Raw genomic sequence first — 27,663 nt, forward strand, 5'->3', positions numbered from 1 at the left:
GGTATGAATGTGAGTGTGAATGGTTGTTTGTCTATATGTGCCCTGTGATTAGCTGGCCACCAGTCCAGGGTGTACCCCGCTTCTCGCCCAAAGACAGCTGGGATAGGCTCCAGCACCCCCGCGACCCTCATGAGGAAAAAGAGGTGGAAAATGAATGAATGAATGAATGAATATACCTTTATTTGTCCCTCAGTGGGGAAATTTGTATTGCACAGCAGCAAGAGTACAGAGTCAGTTAAGCAGTACAAAATACACAATATAGAAAAATAAACAATATAAACAACCCAAGTATTAACAAAATCAACATTTTTTTTCCAGAGTTATATACACAATACAGTATGTAGATAATATGAAACAAGATGAGATATATGACCAGTCTATACACTGAGATCTTGTTAGAGAGTTAATATGAGGCATTATGGAAATACTTCACATAGAACTTAGTATATTTGTCTCAAAACTTTTGATACTGTATAAACAATCATAGACAGGATACCGATTAACATCTTATTCCATGCTATCATTTAAACAAAAATAAATAGTGCTGGGGCGGCACGGCGCTCTAGTGGTTAGCGTACAGACCTCACAGCTAGGAGACCAGGGTTCAATTCCACCCTCGGCCATTTCTGTGTGGTAGTTTAGTTGTTCTCCGGGTACTCCGGTTTCCTCCCACATTCCAAAAACATGCTAGGTTAATTGGCCACTCCAAATTGTATATGAATGTGAGTGTGAATGGTTGTTTGTCTATATGTGCCCTGTGATTGGTTGGCGACCAGTCCAGGGTGTACCCCGCCTCTCGCCCGAAGACAGCTGGGATAGGCTCCAGCACCCCTGCGACCCTCGTGAGGAAAAAGCGGTAGAAAATGAAGGAATTAATGAATAAATAGTGCTGTTTTCCTGCTTTGTCCAAGAACTTTAGTTTGTAAAATGTATAGCAACATCAACAATATAATACAGTGACAAACAGGAGAACCGAACAATAGGCATCTTAACTGATGCAGATAGGTATAGATATATAGATCAATATTTGGATCCCCCCCAAAAAGGGAGCCAGAAGACAATCTAGTTTAGGTTCCTCCCACCTCCTCCGCCTAACAAGCCCAGCTGGCGGGGCTCTGGGAAGGGCTGCTGTTGGAGCTCATTTGAATGAGCCGACGAGGCGGCATGTTCACTCTGGATGGACGGGAGAGGGACACAGAAGCACGGGAAGGGACGGAGCAATTATAACAGTCATTACACAACCGGACCGGGTAAGCTAGCGGATACCAGCTGGTACTTCTTACCAGACCTCCTTTTAATCTTCGCTGATACTTTCCTGGGGTGTCCACCAACGGCCATGTGCCGCTACGTGACATAATAAGACGCTTCTTTGCGGGTTGTTTCGCACCGGGGACAGGGACAGGTGGTGCCGCCTGTGCTGAAGCAGGGACAGAGGACAGAGGAGGAGGCTCGGACACATTACCCCCAGTTGTCTTTTGGGGGCGGGGGGGATGCATGGACAGGTGCGACGGGCGTTTGGATCCGAACTCCCTTGGTAGTCTCACGGATTTTCCTGAACACGGTGGCGAACATCATCACAACAACTCTCACAAGCTCCCATTTCACTCTGGTTCATCAAGGTAAGTGAGATGAAGTGTTCGGCGTGGGTTTGTGCTGGAGATTCGGGCGTGTTTAGTTGTTTTGGACTCCTTTTTAAGGCTGTCTAATATTACGAACTGCACTACAGTATTTCACAATTCCTTACTGCGTAGCTTGCAGACCCGCACTAAACAAGTCCCGATCCTCTCAATGGACTCTTCTAGTGTGATTTGTTTAACATGTGTCATGGAAACACCCTTCTTAATTGGGGCACTTGGGATTTTCACCTGCAGTGCCCGCCCTTTCCCCCTTTTATATTGCACGAAATCAGCTCAATTAAACACCTCAGACTTGCATAATTGCTGTAGCCGTTTGAGTTTGAATTGTCAGAGTTTTTGCCGCATGTTGGGTTTTCTTGTGTGTTGTGGTTGTTGTCAATGCCCCCCTGGTGAGTTGTTTGTTTGCATCCTGCACTGCTACACTCACTGGCCACAAAATGTAGTCCAATGCAAAGGCTTTACCCCGACAGTCACCTTTAGACGGATGCAAATGCTCAGTTTTCATAGATAGTTTCATGTATTTTGTATATAAAATTGATGGAGATAAGGTCAATAATGCAAGCATTTACTGTGTTAATCTGCTATACATTAAAGGAGTGGTTCTTAAACATCTTGCACCTGATATCACTTAAGGAATATTGTGCCTTCCATGTACTACCATTTATTGCTACCTCCCGCTTGCCAGTTTCACGACAAGCACAAGGCTTGTACTCAAAGGAAATGATCCTTGGTTATTAAATTTGTATTTGCACAATGATTTCATATGTATTTCACTGTATTTTAACTGAAGGGACACAGAACACTAGCCTGTGTGGATGAGATTGAAGTGTAATAGTATCAGTGGTTTCCAAATGGGCTGCCACAAATACATTTGGACCACCACAGGAAGATTTGGCGCACAATCAACATATTATAATGGGACTGTATGAATGTAGCTTGTCTTTCGAATTCCATACAGTAGATGGCATTGTAACTCTGCTAACACACCTCATAGGGACCTGGTCTGCAAGGGAATAAGAAGACATAGCAGGAGGGTCAACTTATATTGATTGAGTATTCAGACTCTAGATTGGATTTTTCAAAAGTATCAATAACATCCAACATAAAGGTGTCGTGCGTTCTATATACTAAAGCAATGGTTGCATTATTTAGATTTTAGATTATCTAGCGTGCCACTAGATATACCTCGTGTATCATCAGTGGTACTTGTACCACCATTTGAGAGTGCAATAATGTAAAGAAAATATGGATGGGGTTAAAATAGTGCTACAGTATTGCAGTATCAGTACACAAGAAGTCTGTACAAGTGGATAATGTGTCATCCCCATAGCATGTCATAAACAGTTTGTTATTGTGGTGACCAAAATATTAGCTTTTATGATGCAGTAGAGTGCTACACCCATGGAAACCACAGACAAAGTACTGGTCTTTCTTGAAACTGAACCTTGCTGCAGAATAAAAGAAAGTGTATATCTGTTTACATTATTACATGACTTTATTGTGTTTTTTTTCTGTGACTAGAAAGTAGCTTCTTCTCCTCAATTCTAAGTTTCTCCATTGGTGTGTTTTTTTTCCGTGGTTGTTGTGCCTCTCCGTTTCAAATTCAAATGGCCTTTCAGCCATTGGCTTTTGTTTGTGCATCCCTGAGGTTTGTGGACTGGAAAAAAGGCAGACAAGAGGAGGAAAAAAGCGGAGTCCCCATAGGGTCGGGGTCGGTGCTTGAGTGTGTGAGAATGACGCTGCCTAAACCGAGCATTCTGTCGCTCGGACTGCGTCAATCAGCCCTGAACAAGATGCTTTTTTTTCACCACACACACATACACTCCCATGCATAGCTGGAGCGTATTTTCAGAGCGGTAGTGGTGCACTATTTCCTCAGCAGTAATTACAAGCGACGTGCTATCAGAGGGGATGAATTAATAGACAACAGAGGCAAATACCTGGCGGATAGCATCTCTGATCTACAGTATCTCACTTTGGCGGGGTTTGAATTAGTTTAAAACCAAGAGGGCACAATGCAGTGCATGAAGAGGAAATTTTGATATAATATTTTAACCTGTGTTTTTTAACAGGCGTGCCTTGTTAAATGTCCCTGGAGAGCAAAATCATAGAATTGTAGCCTTTTGTTATAATTAAAGGTTCTCTGTTATGTAAAATTGGCTTTTTAATGATATTTTTAAGAGGATTTTGTGTCCCTAGAGCCTGTTTTTATGAGCACCAAACGTGTGTAAATCTATTATACCATTCACTTGTTTGCTTCGCTATTGAGAATAAGGGTTGCTTTTGAAGTTCTGGGTTTTCATGGAGTCATGACAACAGAAAAAATTATCTGAAACTGAAACGGCTCACTTACAAATGCACCAACCTCATTATCTGAAACTTTGGCATCGTTTAACACGAGAATACAACATTCTAACTACATTTATAGGTCAGAAAAGTGGAGAAAACACAATAGGTCCCTTTTTAAAGTGACATTGTTGTTAGGCGTGCTGCAATCGACCACCGATTGCATCGGACGATATCAGTGGAAATATCGGGTGATGCTTGCTTTTAAAACGCCGATCCCTCTGGCCCTGCTAAAGCATTCAGAAATTCACCATTGTTTACTAGGACACTGGAAGCTACATAAGCAAACACTGCCCCTAGTGTTTTGGCAGAGTTTTTGCATGTCAAGCACTCTCCCCAGACTGAAGCGCTATGAATGGATCAAGATACCATGAGAAGGGCTGGCTTTGTGACTTAACTGCAGCATGATTCATCCTTTACAGTGTATATGTAAATAGTGGCAATGGGCGTAGACAAACACAGCTCATTAGCATTAAAGCTACAGACACACAACTTACTAAAAGCACTAAAACTGTCTAAATTCCAGCATCAAGGCTACATTTTGGACAACATACTTCCAATACACTGTTGTGGGACCTTCGACACTTATTAAAATTGTTGTAAAATATTTTGAAGGGTTTAATTTCATCTCACAGGCCCTGATGGGAAAGTGTGTGTGTGTGTGTTAGGAGGATTATTGTTTTCTTCCCATGAAGAATATAAATAATCAGTCAGTAGGATGCTGTGTTTCTGCCAAAAGAAATGACTCAGGGGTGGGCAAGATTACACTGTGGAGAGCAATTAAAGGCACAGTGTACTGGATGTTAGAACTGATAAGCACATATAAGAAGAGAACACAATGCTCTAGGTGTACTTTTTCAGTACTGATGCCAGCTTTTGGCGGCAATTTCCTTGTGCTGCTTCTGCACATCTTAACAAACCGCTCAGTGGAGCTTGGCTAATCCGGGCCAAGCAGCGCCTGGTGGTTTAATGTAACTGCCCTCCTCGTCTCTTGACGGATCACACTTTTCCTTTAGTGTGAAGTATGCATCGGTCAATTAAACGTGGGTGTGTGCGCATCAAATACACTGGACGGTTGAAGAAAATCTGTTATCGGACATCCAATTTGGACGGATTTCGACATTTTTTCCAACTTTTTCCTTTCCCCATATTAACTGTGTAGGTACTGTTTTTAGTAACATTCTCACATTGTTACAGTTTTCTAACCACACTTGACAATAAAACAAATTTTATCATAAGCGATGACATGGTGATACAGAAGTGTTTCTTTTAATTTCAAATGCATAAAAATGTTGCTGTTTTGGTCACTCATTTACACTGCAACTGCATTTTGTGAGTAAAAATGCAACCGTATTTAAAGGGAATCTGCGGCATTAGTTCGAAGAAGGCAATAATTGGAGATGCATAACTTTTTAACTGTGATAATGATTTGGAGTGCATGAGAAAGTGGAACGGAATAGCTCTGTGGTCATTCTTCCATCCATCCATTTTCTGTACTGCTTACCCTCATTAGCGTCACAGACATATGCTGGAGCCCATGGGGTGGGGAGGTGGGGTACACTGGACTGGTCGCCAACCAATCACTGTGCACATATAGACAAACAACCATTCACACTAATTTAGAGTCAGCGGAGTACCCGGAGTGCCTAAGTGGAGATTCAAACCCAGATCTTCCAGATCTCCTGACTGTTTGGTTGACATGCTAACCACTGAACCACCGTGTAGCCATGGCCATTCGTTAACAAGCATATTGCTTACTCTTTTAATGCAGCAATAGACCCAATGTTGTAATTGCGGTAAGGTGCAAAATGCTCAGCCAGCTTTAATACCAAAGACTTCATTGTAAGTGTAACATGCATGAGTTTCCTTAATAGCTCAACATTTTAAAGCACATGCAGATGTAAATAAAGCTGCTTGATACTGACTACTTGTAATACATTAAATGCAACTACTGCCACTGTGTAGAGCTAGCAAAAACTACATCAAAGTTGCCGACAGATGACCGAATAAGAGACCCCTGGTGGTTATGTGCTTTTGCCAACCATGCACCCGGTGACTCAAGGGGACTCATGGTTAATTGAATTGAGTCATTACTTGGAGCATTTACTGAATTTGTATGTTGTCGCTGTTGGATGCTTGACTTTTGCACAGGCCATTCATGATGATTTTAATGGTCAATAATTGTGCTAGAAATAGTTTTTAGTTTTTTTTCCATTATTGTTATGACGTGTAATTCACATTTGAGCCACTAGAAGGTACTCACATATGTACTTGTGAGCGACATTAGCTTGAAGTTGCCTGTATCATTACTATGTAAACCTTGGCTGTCGGGTTGAAGGCTCTGCTGCCCCTCCAGCTCTATTTATTTCTCCAGTTGGAGAACTATTTAAACTGGAAACTATGGTCGTATTTCAGGTACATATAAGTTGGTAGTGTTCTCCGGCTTTCAAATGCGACATATCGGTTCATCCATATTGTTTAAATCGAAATAGTCCCACATAGGAGCTGTTGCGTTCGCTTTAGAAACCATGGCTTCTGTGCCTTCCGTCATGATAGCATATGCATATAAGATAAGATAAGATATGCCTTTATTCGTCCCTCAGTGGGACAATTTGCATTGCACAGCAGCAAGAGTACAGAATCAGTTCAGCAGTACAAAATATACAATCTAGAAAAATAAACAATATGAACAACCTAAGTATTAACAAAATCAACAGTTTTTCCCAGAGTTATATACAATACAGTATGTAGATAATATGAAACTAGATAAGATATATGATCAGTTTATACACTGAGATTTTCAGTTAAAGTGAGTTTAAAGTGAGTTAGTAGAGGCAAGAGGCATCATGGAAATACTTCACATAGAACTTAGTATATTGCATTTAGAAGCCTTAATATTGCACATGGAGGTTCATCAGATATTGCACAGTGAATGGAGTCTGGAGTAACTATACTGAATGTAAAAAAACAAAGTTTTGCACAGATGTACATAGTGGTGTAGAAGTCTATTGTATAAGTCTATATATAATTTATTGAGGTCGTCATAATTATTGACTTGTTTATTTTTTATCATTCGATTTACAGATTATTGTGACAGGCTTACTGACCATCAGACAATGTGAAATCAGAAGTGAGCACTTAGACCTGCAGTGTAAACACACACAGAGTGAATCCTTTGGTGCTCACTATACTGAGGGGAGTTTGCACTGCGCTGTCAGCAAAAGGTGGTCAAGGTCTGTCAGAGAGACAGAGCGAGAGAGAGAGAGAGACACGTGTCCTGTTTGGACGGCGTGTGCATGTGTCACAAGTGGGATCCAGTAATCATTTGAAAGGATTCTTATGTGTTTATGGACACAAACGGTCACCCTGCAGCCTTCAGCCACGGACCAAATGTTACCAAATGTGGCATAAAGACAGGTGTTCAGATGCAATGCTCCAGTTAGTGAAACAAAGATCCTTTACAAACCTCATGGCAACAGATTCATGTTCTTGTAAATGTTGTAAAGAGCTTCCCTTGAGTGCCTTTATTGATTGAATTCTGCCCGCACTAGCTCCTTTTAGTCCACTTTAAAGCTCATCGTCAGCTTCCCTAAACATATTAGCGCTCGCCCGATCCAAAATACACATTTCTTGTATCCACACTATATACACTTTTGGTTGTCTTTGCATTTTTTGATTTGTGGGAAAAAAAGGCGTTAAATTCCAGTGCTGAAATGGTATCCATTTTTATTGTGGATAATCCCTAGGCCTCACTGTCAGCATTTCCTGCAATAGAAGTTACTCAGATATGTTGTATAGACAACTGTATAGGAAATATATTTGTCTGTGTTTCTTGCAGCTCCTCCAAAAGATGCATGCCGGAACATAATGGGGTCCTCTCCAAACTCTTGTCACAAAATTGGAAGCATAAAATTGTCTGAAATGTCAATTTAATGACTGAGTACTTTTACCTTTTTGTGATTGACAAGGCTGAGCTGCAGAATCTATATGGTTATGTTAAACCTGCCACCACAGCTTCCTTCTTTTCCATTTTTTCCTCGTCCACCGTCACACGGTCCGTCATTACCTCTCTTTTCCTGTTTCCCTCCTCTCGCCCCTGGGCCTTGATGTCAAGGCCTCCCATGCAGTGTGGTCCCTGTCTGCTGGCTGTCAGGGTGGGTGGGTTGGGGGACACTTGCCCACTGGGACTCTGAATGGGGCAAATTGACCATAACAATGTTCCCACTTAGCATGTGGAGCTGGGAGTAGTCAGAGGAGGTGAAAAGGAGGGACATGATGATTGAGGGGTTGGACAGCCGCATTGGGTGGGGGGTATTTGGAATGGAATGTGTCAAAGTCATAAAAATGGCATTATTATCTTTGTAAAGGCCCCCCCACCCCCGGTGTACTTAATGTTGTGGCCCGTGAGCGCACATCGTAGCCTGCATGCGGTTTCTCTCACACATGGTTTTGTTTGTTGTTATTTGCCCAAGGCTATACCGATGGAGTTGCCATAGTAGCAGGATAAACACTTTTGCCTGTGACCCTTAAAAGTCTTTCACACACACACACAAAACACACCTCATTCCCGGGGTCCAGATGCCTTACAGGGCGCTTTGTCAAGTCTGGCAGCTTCATCTGCGCCAAGGTGTTGCACATCGGGTCAAAGTTTATCCAGCCCTCTGGGCAATTAAATTGCAGTAAGAGTCAAAACCCAGTGGGACCATTTGTGCCACTCATGCTTTTCCACTTTAGAGTACTAGCCTGGATTGGTGCGGTTAGTTTTCCCTTCAAAATAGTACTAACTAACCAATCAGTCAGAATTAGACTTTAGGCTAACAAATGACAAACACTAAGTGGAGACTGTGGCGTGTAATACTGCAGTGTACAAAGCTAAGGCACAATGGGATAGTCTAAGTTTAGCATGTGTGTTTAATTATTGTCATTTGTAGCTTAAGTTAAAATGACGCGCCGATGATGACTCAAGCCAGCTGTTATTGCCTAAATAGCTGCCAACACGAGTGAGTCCTGACATAGTCTATGGTGGAGGTCTGCAACCCACTGCTCTGGAGCCACATACGGCCTTTTTATCCTTTTGCTCTGACTCCAGATGTTTTATGCTTTTGTGTCATCACAAATCTGTCTCCTCTGACGCTGTCATGAAAGTTCTGTATGTCGAAGTGCTAGGGGAAGGGTTTTTCTGTTGAGTTAACTGTGCAAAACCGTGATGCTATTTTGCTTATTAACTTTCTTTGTCGGACGGCACGGTGGTCGAGTGGTTAGCGCACAGACCTCACAGCTAGGAGACCTCCCACATTCCACAAACATGCTAGGTTAATTGGCGACTCCAAATTGTCCATAGGTATGAATGTGAGTGTGAATGGTTGTTTGTCTATATGTGCCCTGTGATTGGCTGGCAACCAGTCCAGGGTGTACCCCGCCTCTCGCCCGAAGACAGCTGGGATTGGCTCCAGCACCCCCTGCGACCCTCGTGAGGAAAAAGTGGTAGAAAATGGATGAATGAATGAACTTTCTTTGTCGCCAATGGAAAGTGGAACTGGAAGTAACACTTATTGCAAATGTTGATCCAAAATAAGCGAAAAAGGCTTAAGAAACATGACTAATTGCCAGGTTGCAACAGGTGTGACTCGTCATTCTGCCAGGAAGACAAAAAAAGCAACATGACAATACGCTTAAGCAAACTGTACATACAACATTACCTTCAATCTAGTGGTCAAATGGGTTTTGGGACCATAAGTGGGTTTTAATTAGGTGGAAACAGGACTTGGTTGGCTCTTTTGCTGTTAAAGGTTGCCTACCTCTGGTCTGAGGACTGCATAACTGCTGGGGTTCATTGAGGTGATGTATTGGGCATCCTGCAGAAGACGAGCAGGATCCCGTTTCCTTGGAAACCTGGGCCATGTAGTTTTCCAACATAATGACACACTCAAACACACATTCAAATATTTAAACGTTGTATGCAAGACACCCAAAAGTTGTAAAGTGGATGATTTCATACACAGTCAAAAAGCGGAGGATACGGAATTTAGTTACATTGCTTGGTAAAAAACACAGGGCTTCATTAACAAGCTTCCATAAATCCCAAAGACTGGGGCAGCACTTTCACGTAGCAATACTGCGGTTATGATATTATCCCCCCCCCAACATGCTATAAATAGCAACACTTATCATCTCATTTTGTGCATCCTTTATTTCCCACGCTATGCTGCCATGATGCCGAGATGACTAATAGCGCGCTGTTAACTACGTAGGGAGGCGGTGACGTTCATCCCAAATCACCCCCCCCCCATCCATGAGCACAGCGGGATTGTGAAAAGACCACCTCCATCTCTCCTCATCAGACTGGTGCTGTTGTTTTATAGCTGATTCATCTCTCAGGAGGATGGGGGGAACATAGTGCTCCTACCTGGACTTTTATAGTTACAGCCAAACTGTTAAAATGAAATGAGAAGGTTCTTGTTGACAAGATTGTGTCCTAGCTGTGTGTGTGTGTGTGTGTGTGTGTGTATGTATGTCCCATCAGGCTGCAAGTTGAGATGAATTCACACTTGGCGAATAGTGTCCCATTTAAAGTTTGGACGTCTGACACTGACATACAGGATGTAAAATTGAACCTCAGCCTAGATGGATGGTACTCTACCATCTACTATTTGAACGTGGCTCAAACATTATAATAGAAAGACTCCAAATATTTCAAAACTCATGGCATGCTCACTCACTCGCGAGTATGGGTGATTGATTTGCTCTTCTCATAAGCAATTCATCCCAGCTGCCACGTTGGACAATAGAAATAATCAGAGCAACTTGAAATAAGACTGGAAATAATCCCCAAATTAGGGAAATTGCAGTAATACAGTATAATAGGTCGGATGGTGTAATAGTTGTTAGCACATAGGCCACACAGCCAGGAGATCGGGTTCGATTCTCCGCTTGGCAACTCTGTGTGCAGTTTGCATGTTCTTCCCGTTTGTGCATGGGTTTTCTCCGGGTACTCCGGTTTCCTCCCACATTCCCAAAACATGCTAGGTTAATTGGTGACTCCAAATTGTCCATAGGTATGAATGTGAGTGTGAATGGTTGTTTGTCTTTATGTGCCCTGTGATTGGCTGGCCACCAGTCCAGGGTGTACCCCGCCTCTCGCCCGAAGTCAGCTGGGATAGGCTCTGGCATACCCCCCAGTGAGGATAAGTGGCATAGAAAATGGATGGATGGATGGACAGTAGAATAGAAGGGTCTATGGTGCACACTCTGCTGCCAACATCTTAATGCGGTCCCTGACCTGGGAGGGAGTTAGTCCAGTTTAATTCATTCATTCATTTTCTACCGCTTAGGGTTGCGGGCGTGCTGGAGCCTATCCTCAAAACTCAAAACTTAAAATTCCAATTAAGTTTTTTTTTCATGAATACAGTCACATTTTAAGGTAGCATTTCAATATTTTTTTCTAGGAAAAATGTCTGAATTCTTCCAAAGAATGTGTGATCTTATGACTCATTCCTTCATTTTCTACCGCTTATCCTCACGAGGGTCGCGGGTATGCTGAATCCTATCCCAGCTGTCTTCGGGCGAGAGGAGGGGTACACCCTGGACAGGTCGCCAGCCAATCACAGGGCACATATAGACAAACAACCATTCACACTCACATTCATACCTATGGACAATTTGGAGTCGCCAATTAACCTAGCATTTTTTTGGAATGTGGGAGGAAACCGGAGTCCGCGGAGAAAACCCACGCACACACGGAGAGAACATGCAAACTCCACACAGAGATGGCCGAGGGTGGATGGCCTGCGCGCTAACCACTCCGCCGCTGTGCAGCCTGAGTTAGTCAAGTTGAAAAACCAAAAGGTTACTGCATGCGAACACTTTAACCTGCCGACTTAGGCATTGTGAGGGCAGAAGGTGTGATCATGTGGTGAAGCATCCTAGATTAAGCCCAGCTATAATGTCATTGGAGAAAAAGCCTTGAGAGGATGCTATTGCAAAGTAGGTCCTTGAATGGCCGGTCTAAGTGAATGCCTCACAAGCACCAATTAATGTGCAGCCTCACTTTGGGTCTCTCTGCCGGGCTGAATCAAAGAAGTGCTGTGCACGGCAGCTTCTTATCTCAGCCATAAAGCCGCCAGTGAGATGAAAGCGTGCACGATTGAGCTTTAAGGTTGAATGTCAGGGGTCAAGAGAACAAAAGGGAAGGCGGGTCGCGCTCCGTTGATTAGCAGGGAGATGATGAAGAAGGGAAGGTCAAGTCTGATGCAATGGGAGGAGAGGAGATGAAAGAAGGCAGTGAAGGACAGGGCAAGAGTAGACAGATTGTGTCGCTGTTTAGGTAGACTGTTTCGGAGCCTATCTGCAGTGGTGCCTGAGCCAAGATGTGTCCCTTCTCAAGTCGAAGGGTTCCAAAACCATCCATGCAAGTTTCTGCCACTGGAGACTGTATTGTATATAAGACTGTCATTTCTATTGTGTTTCAAGCAATTGTCGCTCTCCATCCAGTACAGTGGCACTGTTGCTAAACCCCATCGTTGGATTGACCTGAAATTCCTCAGACCTCTCCTACAAAACATCCACTGGAACTGAGACATTTACCACATCACTGCAGAATTTGGTACACATCTTTTGGGGACTGATGAGAAAAACCATCAAGAAAAACATATTTTATCGGACCTCGCATGACTTAGCAACCAATTTGACCATTTGCCAAAAAATATCTATACTATACTAATATCTGTACTCCAGGAAAGGAATACAAGAGCTGCCTCGACTATGTTTTTGCTGTGATTGCAGCATTATAAATGGACCACATTGAATTTCTTTAGCATTTTGGCTCTCTATAGTTTCTGGGAATTTAAATTCCTAGTTTAAAAACAAAAGTTTAGTTTCCATTATAACTGATAATACTTGATACAGTAAATACTGATGGAAGACATGGAGGATTGTGATAATGATGTAGGGCAGGGGTCTCAAACTCCATCTACCTGGGGGCCACTGGAGCTAGGGTCTGGGCAAGGCTGGGCCGCATCAGGTTTTCAAAAAAACCCAACACATTTATTAAAAACAGAAAAATATACAAACTTTTTCAGTGCTTTGGTTCCGATTTTCTACAATAAAAGCTCTGATAAAACATTCCACTGTTCTCAAATATCTTATATTATTATTTTTCTGCACAAAATAAGATGAAAAATAAACAAATCAAGAATAAAAAAAATCAATCAATCAGTAATAAAGAAATATAATAATAATAAAACGGCAAATAATAAAAACTTAAGAAACCACATATAGTTGGTGGGTAGACAAATTATTTTTTTCAGATTAAAATTAACAAAGCATTATTAGAGCCCTGTAGACATGACAAAACGCAACTATAGTCACATTTATACTTTTTTTATTTACAACATATTGCGCAATTGCAGGGTCTTGAGACACATGCTAACTCGCAAACTAGAGAACTAGCGACCTAAACGGTAGCCTTCAAGTTATTTCCTTTAAACTTAAATAGCCAAAAACTTACCACTTCCACACGGATAGGGAGGATAACTATTAACAGTTATTTAACCTTTAACATGAACATTAATCAAACATAATAATTTTTTCTGGGTACATGATACCATACAGCATCCATAACAAACTTGCGCGGTCCGCACTAACATTAAACTTTCATATCAAGGCGGGGGCCTCAAACTGCGTCTTTGAGACCCCTGATGTAGGGAATTATACATTGAATGGAATCTTCTTAGAAAGTTTGTTCCTGCACTCCCTTATGTCCAAATCAGAACTAATCGCCATAACTTTCACACAAAATGAGCAGCACCAAAAGCTGTCACAAACCAGTAAGCCACTGCGAAAAAGGATAATTGATATCCTCCACACAGAGCCACTGCTTCCAAAGCCTTGTGTGCTCGTTACACAAAGAGGCGCTGATTGACACGTCCTCGGCGACGGCTTTTCTCCGCTCCTGCTGCATTCAGAGTAGCCCATCGCTAGCATCCTCACGGTAGAGAGTGCTTCATTTGTATTTGCATGTAAATGTTTTTCACCTCACGACGTGACTGGTGGGGCAATCAGAATGGCTGTAAGTCTGTGTCACTTACACCCAGGCTTCACTCGCTGTTTGTGACATTCAAAAAGCAAGCCCAGGCTTCACCTCCTTCACTTTGTCAAACGTTCGTTGCTAGGAGAGAGAAATGATAACGGGGTTCCCACGGGTGATGGAAATGTTTTAGGTAACAGGTGCCATTAAAGCAGGGCACTGACTCAGGGTAGACATTTTTGTCACCCAAAAATACAAAATCATTATCTGACAACCACCATGAGTAGTGACTATACCTAGCGATATCAGGCTTGCAGTACGTTTAAGTTAGTGACCTCTAGGCAGCTGTCTATGCCCGTGACATACAACAACTTGAATAAAGGCTGAGCAGAACTTAACCATTATAGTATAAAGTACCGTATGTATATATGTATATAAACTCTGGAGCCTAATGGAGGAATTCAGATGTACAATTTGCTACATACAAGTTTGAAAAATTACATTTAAATTAGGTAATGTGTGTGAACACCAATAATAACATCTTTTGAAGTGTGATTCAACTGTTCTACTACTAATAAAGAGACTATTGTTAAACAAAGAGTTTTAGACTTGGGTGCGTCTTTGTCTGTCTCTGTCTCTTCATTGACATATTCAGTTCATTTGGAGCTCTTAATACTGTACATTCAAGTATACATCATCATTTATCTTTCTAATCATTAAATACAGTAAAAGTGAGTAATTTCAGACATAATGGTTGGTGATTAATCATGATTAATTTGTTAAAAAATGATTAATCCGATCAAAATGTTTGACAGCTGTAATATGTATATACAGTACAGCATGCATGTACAGTATATGTGTATGTAGGTATGTATGTGTACATATATATGTGTGTGTATGTATATAGTATATATGAAAAAAAATATATGATTTTGAATGAATAAAAATAATCTAAATGTGATATGTATAAAAATAATTTCAAATAAAAACTTCTTCAGGCTACTTTTTGGGAGAGCAGGAGGCTCTTAGGTTTTTTTTTATAGTTTGTAGGATACTTCCTGGTCAATGGAGAATGATGTACACTTCTAATCTGATGGACAGGACTATACCATTTGCATTCTAGGTTGGGGGTTGCATCATGACTCAAGCAACTTTCCCAATGTTCCATGGAAATTACTAATGTAAGTTGATTGTAGTTTTTGAGTTAAACTAAAAAAGTGAATTGTGGTACTTTGGCAACAAGTAGCAACGTAGCTACGCTTGCTATGCTGGATCCTCTCCACCTTCATTACCCTGACCAGGACTCTTTCCTCCCTCACGCCACGCTTTCCATAGCTTTTCTCATCCTATGTAGCAAAACAACATAGCTCACAAACGACCTCCCACGTGGTGATGATGAGTTGGTGTGCACGTCTGACTGTGTGATGGAGGACGTGATGTTCGCGCTTGACTCGTGTTGCACATCCCAGAGTTTGGCACCGTGTCAGGCATCTGTCAGCCTCCTGTCATCCAGCGATTCAACGGCTGCCGTAAATCTCACAGCAGGGACGTTGAACGAATTCACAAAGAAAGATAGAAAGGAAGTGGTGGCTGAAACACAGAAGTAAACAACAGTGAAATAATTAGTTGAGCTCTCTGGAGTCTTTGTCTGAGCTTGGGAAGAGAGTGGGGAGTTAACTGTGAGCGCTATCCAAATAACTGTTGGTAACATTTTCCAGTTTATGCTGTTTGATGTGACAATGTTCCAAACTTCCCTCTCATCCACCTCTTTGACATTGCAGTATAGCATAATACAGTATAGTATAATATCACCATCTTAAGGCTGAACACACTGTGTGTTTGTTCATTAAACAACCACACACAAATAGTGTTTTGATGACAAAACCTAATTAGTATGACAACAACAGAAATTGTTCGACACTTGAAAAAGTACAAACGTGATATCCACTTTCTTGTGGGACAAAAACAAGCTCCAAACTAACCACTTTGCTTGTTTTAAAAACAGTCGAGATGAGCCCAGAAGCTAGGCAGATAACTCAAGCTCTTGAGCTCGTTAGCTGCCGCCACTGACAGCTAGGCAAAACATGTAAACAGAGATGCATGATAAGTCCAACAGCAATACATTTGATAGGACTGATCAAACATGCTGGCATCGATTGGCGTAGCCTGTTAAGCTGTCAAATTACAGACTAGCTTTGATTTTCCGTTGTATTTTATATATTTGTATCTTGTGTATTCACCTTTTTTGTAAGACAACCCATAATTTAACATGTTTTGTGTCATTTGTGTGGCATTGATAATGTCTAGCTTTGGCCATTGTTGTGTCCCACTGTGTTCGGCAGTCAGTGAACACACCGCAGTAGTGTGCTGTTACATCAATTGCAACTTATTGTTTATGACTTCTCCAACGCTGTATCGGCAGATGTACCTTTCCTGACCTTCCTTGCCCGCAATCCTCGTTTCCCCAAGTTAATGCTGTGCATGAATGCATAAAGGTGAGGTTTTAATTCCATTTTTAGAGCTGTTATATTGTACACCTTTTGTTCAGTCATTTATGCATTCAGGCTAACTATATACATACGTATTTATCCCAGTCCTGATTGGTTGGTTGGTAAAGTCCAAATCCGATCAAGTCTGAAACCACATGATCGAGCCCAATTTCCGATTACATGATCGTATCACGGCAACAACAGAACCAATGTTGTAATAGCGATTAGGAGCAACCTGGCGACCATTAAGTAGTGTATCCTAAAACATTTCTCATTTTTATTTTTAAGGTGCATGAACGTCTGTTTTATTACTGGTTTCAGCACATACTGATGCTCTACTTTACCTCAACCTGTCAACGCTGCACTTCTCCAGCATTCTCTTCAGCTGCTGACTTGTTACATGCTGCTGCTGCTGCTGCTGTAACCTTTTTCAACAATTACCCACCTGTCGCTTTTAACTAACCTTGCTCCTTTTGTACGTTTTCCTTTTCAAAATCGGACCACCGCGGAAGTCTAATAACCAACCCTGCGGGCCAGCTGGTTGTGGCATGACACGTGTCATCTTTTATGATTAAAAAAAAAGAAATCATTCGTCTCACTTTTTCTAGCGGCTTTCAATTCAGCAGAAGCAATAAATGATGTATGAAAACCTTGTTGTTATGAAAGCATGTAAACAAAACAACTTCCATTATCACAGAAACTTGAAGCTACTAAATAAGCATCACTTCTGCCTCCCGGCTTCCCTGCATGTTTCTAGGGAGTCATGGATTTTCTCTATTTTTTTTCACGTTATTGAGGACTGGTGAGTGAATGCTCCTTTAATTGTGCCATACCTAGAGGGGAGGGCAAAGTGAGTGGTTATTTACCAAAACGACATTAAAGATGCCTTTTATTCTTCAGTGTTAATAATGCATCAGTTTTCTCTGGTGCACTTCCAATATGATCCAAAATATCGACAACAAGCTGCTGTCATGAAGGTTTACCTCAACACAAGCAGTTTTGTTTTTTTCACAGCTAGATGTGGTGTTTCTATTCCCTAGTCTTTCATTCTTTCGGCTGTACCTCATCACCTGGCATCAACAGTCATCTGTGCCATTAACAGCCTCAACAAAGTGGCTTTGAAGCTCTCAGCGGGGCTTCGGCTGTAATATAGGACGTACTGTGATGGAGGCTCGCTCTCTCCTTCATTGTACGCCCATGAACTGGTTTTTACTGCCGCTCAGAAAATATATATGTGCATGTACATTTGACTGTACATCAAATTTAATCATGACTGTATTGTGAGGGTCACAAAGGCTAACAAAAGGTCTTTTTAAGATATCATGCTGGTAACATGCTCAATATTGCTAAATTAATAACTAAATGTAATTCTGTTTCTCTGGTATACATACATACATACAAACGTTTTTTTTTGCTCATTTCATTTACATTTCCCCTTTCGCTAACAATATGGGCATGTATACGTGGCACATGTCTTCCATGTTTTTTGTACATTGCATGAATCCAACTGTGTTCCTAACGTATTTTTATCACAAAACGTCTCTGACAGCATCATGTTAGCATGAACCAGAACCAGAAGTTGTTGTCGCCCATCTATGATGTCACCAGCTGTTGACTGTGTAGTTCTTAGTTCTTAGTCAGTTATACCACACATTTTTTACATTGCCTAAATGATATTAACCCTAAATATTGCTATTTAATACAACTATTTATGTAAAATAATTATATAATAACTTCAAATTTTCTTTGCCTTCATTTTGTCGTCGTCCCCCATCAAATGTTAAAATAAGCATCTTTCCAAACAGTTAAACTCCAGCAGGTCAAAGGTGGATGTATTGTAAGTTAATATTATTGTTTCCCTCTGCCTTGACTGACATTTAATCTAAAAGCCAGTAAAAAAGTGATGGGGTCTATACTTTGTAACAAGCGCTGAAATTGCTAAATGGAGCTGCCTTTTATTTATATATAAAATAACCCCTCTTGTTTGGGGGGAAAAAAGCTAGCATGTTTCCCAGTCTTTGCAGCACAAACACATCTACAATGAAACCTTATCTGGATCCTCCTTATCTGTCCTCCTTATTTACATTTGTCATCCACTAATTCCCAACAAAGAGGGAAGCTAATTATGCTCTGCATATTCTTTAACTGCTTGTGTTTTAGGGATCGTCTGCTCAGCATTTCTTATTGTCAAGTGCGTTCCCCTGCAAAGATAAGGAATAATTAGCAGGATGGTAGTTGACTTGCTTCGCAGGCTGAAAATGAGCATAGAGACATTTTCTGTGTGTTCTACATCGATATCTTTGTCTGGAAGGTAGAGCGTTTGCATCTGATAATCTGTTTTTTCTGCTCCTGAAATTAGTTTAACTCTCCTGAGGCCAACACACTGGGGCAAAATAACAAACATTTAAGAGTGAAATTGAGGGCATAGACGACACAAAACTGTTAAAAGTAGTACAAGAGTTGTATCAAACAATCTGTCTTTACAAAGTTAATAATGCTTATTTTCGATTGCCAGTTAGAAATGTGTTGTTGCATGGCTCCACCAACACAAATCATGCAAGGCAGAGACTCTATTCTCTACTACTCTCTACTACTCTCTATGTTCGATGCTCCACTTGGTCATCTTGGAGTTTGCATGTTCTCCCTGTGCATGTGTGGGTTTCCAAAAACATGCTAGGTTAATTGGCGACTCCAAATTGTCCATAGGTATGAATGTGTGAATTGTTGTTTGTCTATATGTGCCCAGTGATTGGCTGGCGACCAGTCCAGGGTGTACCCCGCCTTTTGCCCAAAGACAGCTGGGATAGGCTCCAGCATGCCTGCAACCCTCCTGACGATAAGCGGTATAGAAAATAGACTATTACTACATGTGACAACTAATACGACTATGGCGACATGGCGTCTGTTATTTGAGGATATCACATCTCCATCCATTTTCTACACCACTTATCCTCACTGGGATCTCGGAGGTATGCTGGAGCCTATCCCAGCTGTCTTCGGGCGAGAGGCGGGGTACACCCTGGACTCGTCGCCAGCCAATCACAGGGCACATATAGACAAACAACCATTCACACCCACATTCATACCTATGGACAATTTGGAGTCACCAATTAACCATCACGTGAACATGTTGGTGGACCAAGGAAGAATGTCTTACATTTTGGTGTTGCAGATGAAGAAATGTGCTGTTGCAGTCCATATGCATTGGGGCAGAGTGAGGCAGTAATCCACCAGTTCCAGCAGATGGCACTGCAGTGGAGAAGTGTTACAGTGTAATTGTCATTACCGCCACCGACCATTACTGCCAAGTAAACATTCTGATATACTATTGTATGTGTGCCTAATGTAGTGTCCTGTAAGTGAATATTGATTCATCGGGAGGTCAGACTGTGTACCTCATTATCTACAGCTGTCGTAAGCCGAGTCAAGGACAGACAAGCCGTTAACAGAGCGGCGCTAACGATCGATGTTTCCTCCGAGGAGCTGATATTAATTTAGACTTCAGGCTTAGAAGTGATGTAGTGAAACTGCAGAACACGCTTAGTATTTTGGTGAACTAGTTCTTCGCCGTCTAGCTGCCAGGGGACACACACACACACACACACACACAGGGGAGTTATAGAAATAGCTTGGCTTTGTGTACATAAACACGACGCCGACCTCGTTGAAAGCTATCTACTGTGTCTTTTGAGTCCTTTCTCATCCTCCCGAGACAGCTGGCATCATCAACGTGATTATCAGGAGAGCATTATTGATTTTGTCACAGGCGAAATATTGCTGTCTGTGTATGTGACAGGACATTTTGTTATTGTTGTCAGGCGTCTCTTTAGCTTTGCTCTAGAAAAAAAAAGCTCTCGGCACAGCAATGCTCATTTTTATTTTATTATTATTTTTTTTAAAGGCTCAGCGAGTTTCTCCTCCAAGGCTCAACCCCAAGGAGCCCGGAATAATTCCCCTGCATCACATTACCGTTCTCATTAATGCGTCTGATTATGCTTTTGGCAGCAGCAGCAGTAGGCCCGCAGTCGTCAGCCAAGAAGCGGCCATAGTGTTTACTGGCACACTGGTGCGAAGAATCACAGTGCCCACTCGCGTTGAGTCATTTGTGTCTCAGATCATCCTGTCGCAACTGAACACTGGTCAAAATGGTAGTGCAGCTGCCTGCAGTCTATTTGGTACGGTTAGCTGACTTTTGCCATAACAAACATGAAAATCCCTGAATGTTGGAAGTCAAACGATATGAGGGTTCTTCAATGTGGTTTCCCTCACAAGATAGCATGCAAAAGCGGCCAAAATTAATTTCCTTAGTAGGATTGTCTGGGCGCTTCCTGGAGAGATCTGGTCACGATGCCTCCCGGATGACTTCTGTGGAGGTTTTCGTGGCACTCAACTGGTCTGGAAATGTCCCGGCACGAGTTGGACGAAGTAGCCGATGAGTGGAAAGTCTGGGTTTCCCAGAAGATGATGGATGGATAGATGGCTAGTCTTAGAGCCGGGTGATATATAGATATTCATTCATTCATTTTCTACCGCTTTTTTTTCCTCACAAGGGTCGCGGGGGGTGCTGGAGCCTATCCCAGCTGTCTTCGGGCGAGAGGCGGGGTACACCCTGGACTGGTCGCCAGCCAATCACAGGGCACATATAGACAAACAACCATTCACACTCACATTCATACCTATGGACAATTTGGAGTCGGCAATTAACTTTGCATGTTTTTGGAATGTGGGAAGAAACCGGAGTACCCGGAGAAAACCCACGCATGCACGGGGAGAACATGCAAACTCCACACAGAGATGGCCGAGGGTGGAATTGAACCCTGGTTTCCTAGCTGTGAGGTCTGCGCGCTAACCACTCGACCGCCGTGCTGCCATATATCAATATTATTAATATATTTTTAAACCGACCTGTTCGGCAACACTTGGGCCAAGACTGTCTCTGGACTTTAAAACAAAAGCATAGAGACACCAGAAGCTCCTGCTCCAACAGAAAGCTCACTGCTAGCTGTTCCTAATGAAAGGATAATTGCAAAGTTGTTTGTGGTTACTAAAGCGGTGTTCTGTCACATTGTTAATATACTGTATGGTCCTTGATACAATGGTGGGCATAAACATTTTTAAAAAGCTGCTGGAAACAATTTACTCTCAGTCGCAACTGTTTTGCACAAGAAGCATGACCACAAATGTAGAAGACAGTCAGACAGTTGCTAAGAGAATGGACAGTTTTTTTTTTAGCAGCTATATTTTTTTTTTGTGCGTATTGCATGCAAGTTTAAAATTTCCACGCCTCATGTTGTGTTGGTTTCAATAAAACAACTTGGCACACATATTTGGCTTTGGCTTGAATAATCTATTGATGTTCAGCCTAAAAATATTGGGATATGAATTTTGGTCCATATTGCCAAGTCTGAGATGGTCTCCTCTCGTCGCTGGTTGGGTGGTCTCCAAAAGCAATGCCATTAACAGCTGTGGCTGTAGAAAACATGAGCTTCCAGCAGCATTATCTACCTCTACATGCGCTTTAAAATATTGTTAGTGCGACTCCACTGTTTTGATTTATGTTATCTTAAAAAAGCAGCACCCACTGAATCTTATCAGAGACCTATCCATCCATTTTCTGTACCGCTTATCTTCACAAGGGTTGTGGACATGCTGTCTTCGGGCAAGAGGCGGGGTACACCCTGGACTGGTCGCCAGCCAATCACAGGGCACATATAGACAAACAACCATTCACACTCACATTCATACCTATGGACAATTTGGAGTCACAATCAGAGACAATCCTACTGTAAATTCTCTGCATTGTAGTCTGATTTTTTTCTATAACTGTGCTTTTATTTGGTTTTAAGGTACAGTGAAACATGTTGTAATGCATATTATCTCAACAAAGTAAGAGTTTTGAATTGACCTTTAAATCGAGAGAGGGCTTTTTCTCTCACAATAGTAGTAAAGGGGGCTATATTTGGGGTCTTTTATACCTGCAAAATGTTCCAAGGTCTGCTAAAAACATAATCCCATTGTGAGCCATTTGTGTGATAATTGCATTCTAGTAGTCAAGGCCCCAGCATCCAGACAATTTGAGGGACCATCACAGTATCCCTACGACACCCATTAAATGTTTCATTACAAGACAGAACGCAACACATACAGCTTGTTATTGTAGGAAGGTGCACCATCACGGTTCGCTCCCCTGCAGTATAACTGACAGATGCCTTTGTGGTTTATTTTTACTTAATCACGTTTGTCCTTTTGTTTTTTTAATACTCCACACTTCCTATCAGCAAGGGATCTACCCAATATAGGAAAGAGATCCCATCTTAGTTATTCAATCCCACTTCTTTATTTACTCAGTTTTAAGATGGAAGGATAAAGCACTCACCTGAAGCCATAACACAGGATGAGGATTGGATGGCTTAGGATCCGCTTCTCTGTTATGTCTATTGCTGCTGTTGAGCTCTTTTATTTGAAATCAGTGGAGAACCTGTTTGACCGACGCTTGTCCGTCTCTCTCCTGCTGTACAGTGGGTTTGAATTTACAATGAAAGTTGATTTTGATTAAAAAAGAAAAGCTATAACGGAAGTGTTTTATAACGGAAGTGTCTTGACCCCCCAAGTATAGAAATAAGTTATTAAAATGAAAAATAAGTTATTCAAAAGAAGGCATCATGCATCTGAATTGTCTTATTTGTGTCTTATCATTATGTTAATGGTCACTGCATGATTGCTATACTGTCGTCCCTTGTTTATCGTGGTTAATTGCTTCCAGGCCTGACCAAGATAGGTGATTTTTTTGCAAAGTAGCATTAAATATTAATAAATCCATACATAGATATTAAATAACACTCCTTTAGTCACCTTTATCCTAGTATTAATATAGTAGACACATTAATAAGACATACTGTAACTCACTGTTAGCATTGGGAAAGTTTCTTGTTGTACTATATCAACTGTAATGTGAGTCCATAGCAGTAAAAAAATAAAAAGATGGACGTCAGCCCATCAGCCATCCTCACTATGGCGTTTGTCACTTGATTGATATACAGGACAGCCAGTCTAACATGAATCTGCCATATATACACATACACCCCAACAATACTACTAGCTTTGCTTGCATCACATTGTGCATCGCTTGTGCACCAGGGTGTCCAGGGTGTAACCCGCCTCTCGTCCGAAGACAGCTGGGATAAACGCCAGCATACTCGCAATCCTAATGAGGATAAGCGGTATAGAAAATTAATGGATGGATGGATGGTTAGCATGTTGGCCACACAGTCAGGAGATCTGGGTTTGATTCTCCGCTTGGGCATCTCTGTGTGGAGTTTTCTCTGGTTTCCTCTCACATTCCAAAAACATGCATGTTAGTTTAAGTGACGTCTCCAAATTGAGGGTGAATGATTGTTTGTCTTTATGGGCCCTGTGATTGACTGGTGTTACCCCACCTCTCGCCTGGAGTGAGCTGGGATAGGCTACAGGTTCTGGATGGATAGATGAAAAATACACTACTGCTCCTTCCTGCTTTCAGACAGTAGCACACACTGTTGTTGTGACCACATGAGCTCTATCTTGTTGCTGCTGGATAGACGTGCTGAAGAGCAGTTTGGAATTAACTGCTTGTGTTGGAGTGCCAATATCGGAGATTTAGATGCAGGCCCATATAATCCGATTTGACTCTTTTTTTTTTTTGCCGATATCCCTGCGATATTTGATATCAATATCCGATTGGGACACCCCAAAAATGAACTGTGTAATAAAACTAGAATAAAGCATAACTGATCACCATTTACTCACTTTGTCACTTAGTGGTATTTTGCGTTTGTTATGTATTGCTTGGCTAACTAAGTAGTAAATGTTGTGTGACATCACACATAAATGGCTTGAATTTTGACAGTTTTGTTTGACTTTTCAAGAAAGCTTTCCCATGTCAAATTCTTCCTCTGGTGTTGTTGCGAATTCTCTTGATTTTTGAGCTCAAACTTTTGAGGCAAATTTTTCCTGATACCATATTTTGGGTTAAAATCCCAACTGTATCTTCTCAGAGGCATTCAATTTGAATCTTTTATTTTTTTAACCGTGAACGTCCATTTGAAGGCGTGTCAAAATGTGACAGAATGCATTTGGTCAAAGTCATACTTGATACAAAACAACTGGCTACTGAAGAACTCCCAGTGCCATGTTGACAGTAAGTGATGCAGCTCCAATGTACTACAGTGCATTTAAGTGTCTGACAGCCTTTGCTGCCCGTTGACCCAAAGGAAGCCACAGGCTGTCAGAACCACTTATCCGGTTTGTTTCAATCGAGCCGGCCCAGAAGGTGAAGAAAGCCTCCCAGTGAAAGTCTCAGGTCAGTGAGAGTGAATGAGCGCTAATGGGCTTCTTTTAATACAGCAACTGTGGAATATGAAGCCCGGCCACAGAAGCGATGCGCCTCTCTACGGGGTATGTTTGCACCAGCAGTGGAACTTTTTTGACAAGAAACAAAGCTCTGTGTTTGACTCTGCGTGAGTTTAACAGCTCACAGCAAAGTCCAGCTGACCTGGAGGTGCTCCAAAATGCTTTTCTTTTCCTGTGGGTGTCAGCTTGGCCACAAAAGGCGGATAGTTTGGGTCACCTCCAAGATATTTGTTTTTTTCCTCTGTTGCACAAGAAGAGCCTGTGGAGGAATGCAACTCGATTCATGCCAAGGGTGGAAAAAAAGAAAAAAGAAATGACCGTAGAGTGAGAGCTTGATGTGGGCCAATGGAAGTTTGGCCCCAGTGAGGAAGAAGAAGAGTAGGAGGTGATTGCCTCTTGCCACGGACCGGCGGGATTGAATTTCAAGTGTTGTGAGCTGGAGTGGATTGCTGCAGATTGTTGCAGGCCACACCTGAGATGTTATTGTGCTGACCGGAAGCATTGTTAGTTAGTATGTGTGGGGGAGGTACTCTTAGGGTGTGATCGCACTGTGCAGGTTTGGTTTGCCTAAAAGGAACTCTGGTGCTTGCTCTGCTCGTATGTGGTTCCTATGGTCAAGTGACAATGCAATCATCCCAACCCTGGTGTGCACCAAACAAGCGGGCTGAGACAGGGTGCAGTTCAGGTGAACTCAAATGTGCAGACCATGAAAATAACCTGCATATTTGGCATTTTGCTTTGCAATGTTTCTTGAATTCTTTTTCATAATATTACAACTCTATCCTATGTGATATTTAATTATGCTGCTTAAATGATATTTGACATTTGCGAAAATGACTGTTTCATTTTACTGGTAAAATTATGGCTTTTTCCTCATTAGATTACAACTTTCCTCTTCATATTTTGACTTGTAAAATCAAATGACTTTTCCATTTTTACTGTTGTTTGTAACATTATATTTTTACAAAGTGCCGTCAATAAAATAACACTCGGGGAACACAAATGGCCCTCGAGCCACACTTTGAACACACTTGCTGTTATTATAGCGTTCATCATTTCATCATAGTGTCAATCACCAAATGCAACTATCGCATTGCTATACATTGCAGACTTTGCCTTACCAGGAACCAAAATGTGTCACCATTTAAAAAAAAATATATAGTTAAATAAAATTGCATTTGGAAACTTGATTAAATCATAATTGAGTTTAAAAATATTGTGATTAATTATTAACATGTAATTTGATCTCCCACATTTGATTAAAAAATAATGAATTAAACATTTATTTAAAAACATAAATAAGATGAATTATTTATCCATCCATTTTCATGCCGCTTATCCTCATGAGGGTCTCGGGCATACTCTAACCTATCCCAGCTGTCTTCGGGCGAGAGGCGGGGTACACCCTGGACTGGTTGCCAGCCAATCACAGGGCACATATAGACAAACAACCATTCACACTCACATTCATACCTATGGACAATTTGGAGTCGCCAATTAACCTAGCATGTTTTTGGAATGTGGGAGGAAACCGGAGTACCCGGGGAAAACCCATGCACACACCGGGAGAACATGCAAACTCTATACAGAGATGCCCAAATGAAGATTCAAACCCAGGTCCCAATCTCCGTACTGTGACAAGATGAATGAACACATTGAAAATTAGCCTTTGTCTTCCCTTGTTCCAGCTAATTTGGTACATTCGGCCACATGCTTTCAGTTCTGTATCACACAAAACAGCAGTTAAAGTGTTTTTTTTGTTTGTACAAACACGATGCTTCAACATCATTTGGATACAATGCCTTGCACACCAGCAACGCGGTAGCACCCGTGCTTTTACAGTCCAATTTTTGGAAGATGAAAAAGAACATTCATCAACGTTTCATCTTTGGAAGATAGAAGATTCTCACTGTAGGATCTCTTTATATTCCTTAATGAAATAAAAATCAACTCCTGGAGATGTGAGAAGACAGTCAAATGAGGTGGCGCCAGGCTGATGAAAATAAGAGCTACAGGCGAGACAAATCTCCTCTCCTTTGCATTTTATGTATTTGGGGGGGCGTGGGGGGTTGCAAATTGTTATCCCCCTGTTGCTCTAGCAATTAACATCCTGCAGCCAGCGGCACGTTTCCTGAAGTTTGAGTGCTCTTGAAGCCTGCAGCCACTATGATGGGAGGTTGGCATCAAGCAGCATGCAGTCCAGAGCCTGGAGCCTCAACCATTTAGTTAATTAATCCCCCCAAAAGAATGAAAATGATCCTGGAGGCTGATAAACAGCAGGACTAACAACATGGACCTGTACATGCTGTATTTTTTTGTACCTTCCATGCATTTTGACCCTTGAATATATACTGTATGTATGATTTGCTGCTCTCCAGGTATGCATTTTGGTGCACTGGCTTAGTTTAGGTGACACCGGTGTAAAAGCTGTGATTGGTTGGATTCTACATTATTTTCTGTGTGTATATGACCTGTTTGGAGTTCACCTTTGTGAACACCATGCCCGATTTTGCAATAAAAACGACCTAACATTGATTAGATAGGTGAAACACCTCCCTTCTCTCTTTAATTTCCATTGTTTGATCTCTACGAAGGAAGCTAACAAGCTTAGTTGATGATGGTTGTAGTCGACATGAAATAAATGATAAAGATGGTAATCAATAATAAGATATAATACTTCACACGTTAACATTGGCCACTTTAAGCATTAGCAAGCTACTGAGCTAACTAGCTATCCTCCAAGTTATTTATTCAAAACTTATATGTTTGCAAACTGAGT

General features: G+C 41.6%; 1 protein-coding gene across 8 annotated transcripts in view; it reads left to right on the forward strand.

Annotated features, from left to right (window-relative positions):
• Window positions 1-27,663, forward strand: part of sema6bb (sema domain, transmembrane domain (TM), and cytoplasmic domain, (semaphorin) 6Bb) — a 151,470-nt gene that overhangs the window by 5,157 nt on the left and 118,650 nt on the right. For 2 of the 8 annotated variants that reach the window (XM_058074293.1, XM_058074297.1), the window contains exon 1: window positions 1,074-1,250. The exons of 1 other annotated variant lie outside the window; for it this stretch is intronic. Coding sequence is in view for 2 of the 7 variants with exons in the window: in XM_058074288.1 (XP_057930271.1) it covers window positions 1,495-1,619 (125 nt within the window). In the remaining 5 variants the exon portion in view is untranslated. Of the gene's footprint in view, window positions 1-1,071; window positions 1,620-21,650; window positions 24,835-27,663 lie in introns of those variants that run through there. 5 more of the 8 variants (XM_058074289.1, XM_058074290.1, XM_058074288.1 and 2 more) reach the window with 4 other exon arrangements.

The sequence above is a fragment of the Doryrhamphus excisus genome, chromosome 5 (assembly GCF_030265055.1).
Source record: "Doryrhamphus excisus isolate RoL2022-K1 chromosome 5, RoL_Dexc_1.0, whole genome shotgun sequence".
Taxonomy (NCBI): domain Eukaryota; kingdom Metazoa; phylum Chordata; class Actinopteri; order Syngnathiformes; family Syngnathidae; genus Doryrhamphus; species Doryrhamphus excisus.